Source organism: Clupea harengus, chromosome 23 (assembly GCF_900700415.2).
Source record: "Clupea harengus chromosome 23, Ch_v2.0.2, whole genome shotgun sequence".
In the NCBI taxonomy this organism is placed as follows: domain Eukaryota; kingdom Metazoa; phylum Chordata; class Actinopteri; order Clupeiformes; family Clupeidae; genus Clupea; species Clupea harengus.
This window is the reverse complement of record NC_045174.1, coordinates 24583460-24592571: the sequence shown is the minus strand read 5'-3', so window position 1 is coordinate 24592571 and position 9112 is coordinate 24583460. Positions and strand designations below refer to the sequence as shown.

The window sequence follows — 9112 nt, the reverse complement described above, 5'->3', positions numbered from 1 at the left end:
GTGGGGGGAGAGGACGCCCCTGCGGGGGCGTGGCCATGGCAGGCCAGCTTTCACCGCAACGACCGCCACTTCTGCGGGGGGTCCCTCATCAACAAGGACTGGGTGATGTCAGCCGCACACTGCTTCTCAAGGTGAGGTTCCTAGAGAGTGTGTGTGAGTGTGAGTGTGTGTGAGTGTGTGTGTGTGGGTGGGTGAGTATGTGTGAGTGTGTGTGTGTGTGTGTGTGGGGGTGAGTGTGTGTGAGTGTGTGTGTGGGTGGGTGAGTATGTGTGAGTGTGTGAGTGTGTGAGAGTGTGTGTGTGTGAGTGTGTGAGAGTGTGTGCGTGTGTGGGTGGGTGAGTATGTGTGAGTGTGTGAGTGTGTGTGAGAGTGTGTGTGTGTGTGGGTGAGTGTGTGTGTGTGTGTGTGTGTGTGGGTGAGTATGTGTGAGTGTGTGAGAGTGTGTGTGAGTGTGTGTGAGAGTGTGTATGTGTGTGTGTTGTGTAATGGAAGCTTCCAATGATGGTCAAAACGGTTCTCTTTTAAACTAAATATTTTACTCTCCAATATGAATCAATATTACAAAGAAGAAGAATTTCGATTTAAACAATTAGTTAGACAAGGCAGGTTCTAGCGACTGGCGACTTCACTTCAATGAATCATTACTAAAACTAACGAGAACATTCGCACATCACTTCCTGCACTTCAGAATAAAGGTATCTCCTTTCAAATTAAAACACCTTCAGATTAATATCAAATTGCCATCAATAACAGATAAAGTAACAGATTCTCCCATACTGTCAATAATGTAAATAGAGCATTCAACATTTCTATGAACTGTTCTTTAACAAACATAAATCAGTTTACCCTTAACTTCAAATCATTATTTTATGTACTATTAATAAACTAATCTTCAACTAATAATAATTCACAACAGTGTGTGGGTGAGTATGTGTGAGTGTTTGAGAGTGTGTGTGAGAGAGAGTGTGAATGTGTGAGAGTGTGTGTGAGAGAGAGTGTGAATGTGTGAGAGTATGTGAGTGTGTGAGAGTGTGTGAGAGTGTGTGTGAGAGAGAGTGTGAATGTGTGAGAGTGTGTGAGTGTGTGAGAGTGTGTGTGTGAGAGAGCGGCTGAGGGGAGGAGGGCGGGGCTACCCATCATTACTGAAAAAGTCCATTCCTTCCTCTTAAGATAGATAGATAGATATCTGAGCTAGCTATCTAATGTTAGCATGCTACTACACACAAGGTAAACAGCGATAAAAGTAGTTTGTTTTACTTTTTTTTTGCTTTGATTTTTTTTAAGTTACCGAGAAATAGACACTGTGCAATGTAAAACCCCCGTTATTGTAACTGAAAAATAGGTCTGAGGGGATTTGCGAGGTGTCTGAGCCAGCTATCTAATGTTAGCATGCTACTACACACAAGGAGTCTGAGCCAGCTATCTAATGTTAGCATGCTACTACACACAAGGTGTCTGAGCCAGCTATCTAATGTTAGCATGCTACTACACACAAGGAGTCTGAGCCAGCTATCTAATGTTAGCATGCTACTACACACAAGGTAAACACAGATGGGTTGGACCCATCACAGCCCTGCGGCTTGCGTCGCCTTGTCGGATAGTTACAAAATTTGGGAGACGCACGCAAGAGGTGCTTGGAGGGGGCTCGCAACGACACATGGGGCTCTTGCTGAAACAGACAACCATAGATCAGGCTTAAGGGGTGATGATCACATTACCCACCTGAACCTAAAAGGCCACCCATAAATTAAGCTTGAGTGTGTGTGTGCATCAGTCTGTGTATGTGTGTGTGTGTGTGTGCACCCACAGTTACAGGTGAAGTGTGTCCTCCTCTCTCTCTCTCTGCAGCACCAACCCCTCCGGCCTGGTCGTCTACCTGGGGCGGCAGAATCAGCAGGGCAGCAACTCCAACGAGGTTTCCAGGACCGTCTCTCAGATCATCAGACATCCCGATTACAACAGCGTGACCAGCGATAATGACGTCTCCCTCCTCCGCCTCTCCTCCTCCGTCACCTTCACTAACTTCATCCGCCCCATCTGCCTGGCAGCAGCCGACAGCACCTTCAACTCTGGCACCACCAGCTGGGTGACAGGCTGGGGCACCATCAGACAAGGAGGTGAACACACATCAAGATTGGAAAAACCACCCCCCCCCCCCCACAATCACAACTAGTGTGGCTCACTACCACACAAACAACGTTATTGCCTTCACCTGGCTAATAACAATCACACGTGATTCACAATGGGGCGGACATCTCCACAACACTTAATTGTCACTGAACACACAACACTCACCTCATGAACATTCACATCTAGGTCATCTAAACGCACGAAGTGGGCAAGTCCACACACACACACACACACACACACACAGCTGCAACTCTCAACACATCACAGGGTTGCTCACCAGAGGTATATTTCCTAACTGCAATGAACACAACAACAATCAACGTCAATAGTTTCTTAAGAGCTCCCTGCTCAAAAAGGGCTTACCACAAGCCAGACAGAAACATCAGCTTCTGACAGTTGAGCATGCAGGTCACAGAAATATACCATTGAACAAACCCAAACTCAAGAGTGTCATTGGTTTTAAAGTATTGAGCAACTCTCCATCTATAGCTATGAAAAAAAAACTAAACTATACCCTATCTAGTCTTCAGTGGTGTACCGGGCTCGAGGCGACTTTGAACGCTGAACTCGCGAGTAGGCAGCAGACCACAGATATAGTCCACTGCCTAACTCCGAAGCGTACCCCCACCCAGGATAACCACCCAAAACAATAAACAAAAACAACAAAGCAAAATAACAAACAAGTGCTCCGATGGAAGGGCAGCACAGCCACCCAGCTGAAGCACTCTAACTAGGAGAGTTTGCTCATCACAGTGCCTATTAACTTAGCCTAAGCTAAACTCTGCAGTCTGGTCTCCGCAACAAAAGGTTCAAAAGATCCCGGACGAGCCCCCAATTGTTACGACCCGGCTCTTGAGCCGCAACATAAATTGGAGACAAACCACAGAGTTGTATGAAAATAAAGTATTTATTTCTATATAACTTAAAAGTAGTGGCTAAAATGGTGTCTGCAAAACACCAGCCTCCAAAGCATGGTGGGAATGCGAGCTCCCTCTGAGGGCAAACAGCATGGCTTTTATCCACACCTCTCAGGTGTGGACAATCAAGCTGATTATGCCCATTCACCACCCAAAGACTGTTGCACTGCCACTGCAAAGCCAGTAGGGGTGTAGAGGGGCGTAACAGTGTGTGTAACAGTATAGTGTGTGTGTTTGTAACAGTATAGTGTGTGTGTGTAACAGTAGTGTGTGTGTGTGTGTGTTTGTAACAGTATAGTGTGTGTGTGTGTAACAGTAGAGTGTGTGTGTGTGTGTAACAGTATAGTGTGTGTGTGTGTGTGTGTAACAGTATAGTGTGTGTGTGTGTGTGTAACAGTACCGTGTGTGTGTGCGTGTGTAACAGTAGAGTGTGTGTGTGTAACAGTATAGTGTGTGTGTGTGTGTGTAACAGTAAAGTGTGTGTGTGTGTGTGTAACTGTAAGGTCTGTGTTCTGTCCATGTCTAATTTCTGTGTTTGTCTCCCTTGTGTGGTCGCATGTTTGTTCCCGTGTCTAGTCCTCGTGCTTCCTTGTTCCCGCCATGTGCTTTCCTATGTCTGGTTGTCTATGCCATGTGCCCTCTTGTTGTTGTCCGTGTCTCCACCCCTCACCTGTTCCCAATCTCCCGGGTTGTGTGTATCATTGGTTTCACCTGTGTCCTGTTAATTCCCCTTGTTTAGTCCACCTGTGTCTTTGTCTGCCCCGCCTTGATTGTTTTCACCTGTCCCTCGTTATCTGTTGCCTGTGTGTGTATATATAGTCCTTGTTTTCTTGTTTCTTGTGGCGTCTTCGTAAATTGTTGTTTCGTGGTATGTTCCTTGTTTTTCCTGCTGTTCCCCGTGTTCCTAGCGTTTAGCGCTTTTCTCCTTGTTCAAGTGATTACTCGTGCTTCTGACCTCTGCCTGCCCTACAACTATTCTCCTGCTTATTCCCTGTTTGGTTTTGTTTGCAATTGTTGGACTGCCTACCTGTGTACCGAACCCGGCTAGTAAAACGTTTCACCCTTTGAATCTACCCCTGTGCTGAGTCGTGCGATTGAGTCCTGCACAACACCCACCATTCGTAACAGTAACAGTAACAGTATAGTGTGTGTGTGTGTGTGTGTGTGTGTGTGTGTGTGTAACAGTACCGTGTGTGTGCGTGTGTAACAGTAGAGTGTGTGTGTGTAACAGTATAGTGTGTGTGTGTGTGTGTGTGTATGTAACAGTATAGTGTGTGTGTGTGTGTGTGTGTGTGTAACAGTAAAGTGTGTGTGTGTGTGTGTGTGTGTGTAACAGTATAGTGTGTGTGTGTGTGTGTGTCTCCAGTCTCCCTGCCCTCTCCTCAGACGCTGCAGGAGGTGGATGTTCCAGTAGAGTGTGTGTGTGTAACAGTAGTGTGTGTGTAACAGTATCGTGTGTGTGTGTAACAGTATCGTGTGTGTGTGTGTGTGTGTGTGTGTGTGTGTCTCCAGTGTCCCTGCCCTTCCCTCAGACGCTGCAGGAGGTGGATGTTCCAGTGGTGGGGAACTCAGACTGCCAGAGGGCCTACTCCTCTAACTCCATCAGCATCACCAACAACATGGTGTGTGCTGGACTACTGGGGCAGGGAGGCAAGGACTCCTGCCAGGTAAACACACACACACACACACACACACATGTGTACACACACACGCATACATGTGTACACACACACACACACACACACACACACACATGTGTACACACACACGCATACATGTGTACACACACACACACACACACGTGTATACACAGACACACACACACACACATGTGTACACACACATGTGTACACACACACGCATACATGTGTACACACACACACAATGTGTATACACACACACATACATGTGTACACACACACACACACACACACACACACACACACGCAAGCGCTTCACACGCACGTCAAGTGCTCTCAGTTCTCTCTCGTGGCTCTCTCCCACACAACAGGCACCACCTGTCTTAAACGCTCCTTCAATCAGGTGCCTTAAGCACCTACACTTGGTTGGGTCCTGCTGCATTCTGGGAGATGTAGTGCAAATGGCAGCCATCTTGTGGTGTGGCAGCCAGACTGTAACAACCCGGCTCTTAGGCTTGTTACAAGAAACCAAAATACACCAAAGTTATCCAAAACGCAAAGGTTTAATTGACAAATTTCCAAGTTCCAATTTCCAAAGTATCAATTCTCAAAGTTCGGGCACAGTACATAAGCAGTCTGGTCTCTTGGTCTTTTGCTCCCTTCCTCTCTAGCTCTCTCGAATTCAGGAAGTGCCGGTTCTTTATAGTAGAGGGACACGCCCGCCCAGGTGGTTAATCACCGGCACCTGGAAGACAGAGATTGAACACAGCCACACACGCATGCACCCAATTGACACACGCATTCCTGCAGACAATACAGGCAGAGCCGACGAGCCCAAAGGGGTTCGTCACAAGACCTCCACAGTAACACCACACCCCTCTGCTAGCTGGCCCATCGTGATGCCACAGTGTACACACACGCCACTATTGTGTACACACACACACACACACACACATGCGTGTACACACACACCCACCCACACATGCATGTACACACACACACACACACTATATTTGTCTCTCACACACTATCTCTCTCCCCCTCCTAAATTTCCCTCGGGATTAATAAAGTATCCATCTATCTATCTATCTATCTATCTATCCTAAAGTGTTCTAAAGCTTCCCTTTATGTGTGCGTGTGAATGTGTGTGCGTGTGTATATATGTTTGTGTGTGTGTGTGTGTATGTGTGTATATGTTTACATGTGTGTGTGTGTCTATGTGTGTATATGTTTACGTGTGTGTGTGTGTGTGTGTGTGTGTGTGTGTGTGTGTAGGGCGATTCTGGCGGTCCGCTGGTGAGTAAGCAGGGTTCCGTGTGGGTCCAGGCGGGTGTCGTGAGCTTCGGTATCGGCTGCGCCCTGGCCGAGTTCCCAGGAGTGTATGCACGCGTCTCTCAGTACCAGAGCTGGATCAACACCAGGATCACCAGCGACCAGCCGGGCTTCGTCACCTTCACCAGCGGAAACACCAGCAGCAGCAGCGGGGCCCCCAGCCCCCCCACACGCCTCCTCAGGGGCCTCCTCTCCCTCTCCCTCTCCCTGCTCCCCCTCCTCATCTCCGCCTGCCTGCTCTCCTGACCCCTGGGGTTAAAGGTAGGGTTAGGGTCAGGGTCAGGGTCAGGGTTAGGGTCAGGGTTCAGGGGTCAGGGTTCAGCTGTGTGGGTTTGCCAGTACAGGTGAGCCTCCTGAACACCTTAACTTGTTAAATTATCTACCTGTGTGTCTTAGCTTACCTATATGAGTTTAGCTGCTTAAATGACCTGTGTAAGATCACCTGTCTAACCCGCCTCTGACCCCATTCAATGTTTAACGTCTCTAAATAAATGATTGACATAATTGTGTTTCTTCATATTAAATGATTTTTCCTAATTTAATGGGGACAACTGGGTAAACACAAAATTAATATGATGATATGTTCTCAATGTCAATTTGACCCCAGGCTGTTTTAATTGTATAAAATATATAAGAAATATCAACATTTTGCACACATTGTTACTGTTCTTGATAACAGAAATTGTTTTTCATTCCAAAAGTTATAGATAACAACACTATGTACTTAGAAATAATATGAAGCCATGAAAACATCTAAAGGATATCTCTTTCCAATTTTAGGACAATCAGTGAGATTTTATGGTGATCTGCATATTTCTCCAAACATAAAGTACCTGACACATAAACTTGGGTAAAACATTTAATTATAATAATTCGGAGGTTCAAATTGACCCCAAGGATAAAATATGTTAGTAAATTTGAAGGTAATAGGAGGGTTAAGTGTATATAGTTACCTGTATATGTTAACCTGTATATGTTATGCAGCATAAAAACAATAAAAGTGTCTCAAGGCCCAGAGCCTGAACCAACTGTTTGAATGACCTTTGACCTTCATTAGCTGACCTGTTTTAGTTTCCTGTAAGTTCACCAGTGTGTGTGTGTGTGTATTTGTGTGTGTGTGTCTGTGTGTGCGTGTGTGTCTGTGTGTGTGTCTATGTCTGTGTGTGTGTGTGTGTGTGTGTGATCACTGACTGTTTAAGCCTCTGTACTGTGTGTATTAGAGTTCAAATCTGACTCGAACTGGAAATATTGTTTTCATTTAAAACCTTGTTTAGCTGATTAAGTCAATGCTACATTTTTTAAATATCTTGCTAATAAAGTAGCCTGACGTAGCCTGACGTTGTCATACTCATAATTCTAGTCAGAACATTAGGCTGTGATTATGGGGCGTGTTTCAACCGAACCAGGAAAAAAAATGCCTCTTCGCTCAATTGGATATACCTAGAACCAATCAGAGCAATGTAGTATGACCATAACGTAGACCATCGGTGCCAGCTGATGAATTCAACTTTTACCGGATCCCGTAGGAAGGACGGCAAAAACATATTTTTGATGCCTTGATCGCGTTTCTCTGTTCCTCTTTCAAAATGAATGCGCTGTCGATGTCTTCTAAAACAGACTAGATAGCAGAATCAAAACATCTCAGCTCTCCAGCGGCAGCCATGTTTTTTGAAAACAAATTCAACCCAAGCTCGTTGGTGACGTGGTTGATTACGTTACTGTTGATCATCTGTCCATCATCGTATAAAGCCCGCCCTGACAATTTGATTGGTCTGTACAGCTTCTGGTCGGGCATAATTCCTCCTCAACGGAGCAATGCCAGACCGAACTTCCCGACCTCAAATATTGTGGGCGGGGCTAAGTTTGTCTGGTACCCAGGCTACTAATAAAGGGTAGGTTCAGATTATATATTGTTACGACTCACTGCGCCTCTACAGACGGTGCAATGGCCATGCATGGCCTGTAGGACGTTTGGGACGACTGATGACCGATGACCCACACCTGACGAGGTGTAGGGAATAAAAGGATCAATGGACACCTGACTCTCTGGCTCAGGATATCGACGTCTAAACCCCTAGACACGTTGCCTTTGTATGGAGATTGTAGTGGACTGAATAAACACGCATGCTTTTTGTAAGAAAACCGTTGTTGTCTGCCTCCGTTGTTATGTTGCGGTCACGAGCCGGCCCAACTGTTGAGGTACCACACCCACACAGTCACTGGCATCAACAGCCAAATGAAAAGAATCTGTAACTTGGAAAAACTTTCAAGGTCCAAACACAAACAACACACATTAAGTACAAGTGAGTGTCCCACTTCAGCTCACTCACTCACTCATTCACACACACACACACACACACTCACTCACTCACTCACTCACTCACTCACTCAACCACACACACCCCTCCCACACACACACCCCTCCCACACACACACACACACACACACACACACACACACACACACACACACACACACTATCACAAACACACACACACACATAACATCCATATTTAACTCTATCTCTCTCACACACACACACACACACACACTATCACAAACACACACACACACACACACACACACTGATGATTAGTATATCTGTGAATCAGTGTTGAGGCAGGTGTGTTTGGATATGATACTATACTGCCATCTAGTGACCCAAGTTTGTACCCAACAAAACACACAGACAAACTCTCTCTCTCACACACACACACACACACACACACACACACACACACACACACACACACACACACACACACACACACATTCATGGCAAGACATCACACAACAACACACACCTGCTCAAATGGTGAAGGCAGCCTAGGCCTATAGCAGCATCACTAAGGTGCTTCTCAGCATCACTAAGGTCCTTGGCAGCATCACTAAGGTGCTTCTCAGCATCACTAAGGTCCTTGGCAGCATCACTAAGGTCCTTGGCAGCATCACTAAGGTGCTTCTCAGCATCACTAAGGTGCTTCTCAGCATCACTAAGGTCCTTGGCAGCATCACTAAGGTCCTTGGCAGCATCACTAAGGTGCTTCTCAGCATCACTAAGGTGCTTCTCAGCATCACTAAGGTGCTTCTCAG

The 9112-nt window shown here is 46.1% G+C and overlaps 1 protein-coding gene across 1 annotated transcript in view; it reads left to right on the top strand.

Annotated features, from left to right (window-relative positions):
• The window catches only part of LOC105890658 (serine protease 27-like), a 6902-nt gene extending 637 nt beyond the window's left edge, over positions 1 to 6265 (top strand). Inside the window, exons 2-6 of the mRNA XM_031560730.1 lie at positions 1 to 131; positions 1849 to 2099; positions 3006 to 3020; positions 4560 to 4714; positions 5963 to 6265. The exon at positions 1 to 131 is cut by the window's left edge and continues 32 nt beyond it. Of these exons, the coding sequence (XP_031416590.1) occupies positions 1 to 131; positions 1849 to 2099; positions 3006 to 3020; positions 4560 to 4714; positions 5963 to 6265 (855 nt within the window). The remainder of the gene's footprint in view (positions 132 to 1848; positions 2100 to 3005; positions 3021 to 4559; positions 4715 to 5962) is intronic.
• Positions 6266 to 9112: the final 2847 nt, after the last annotated feature.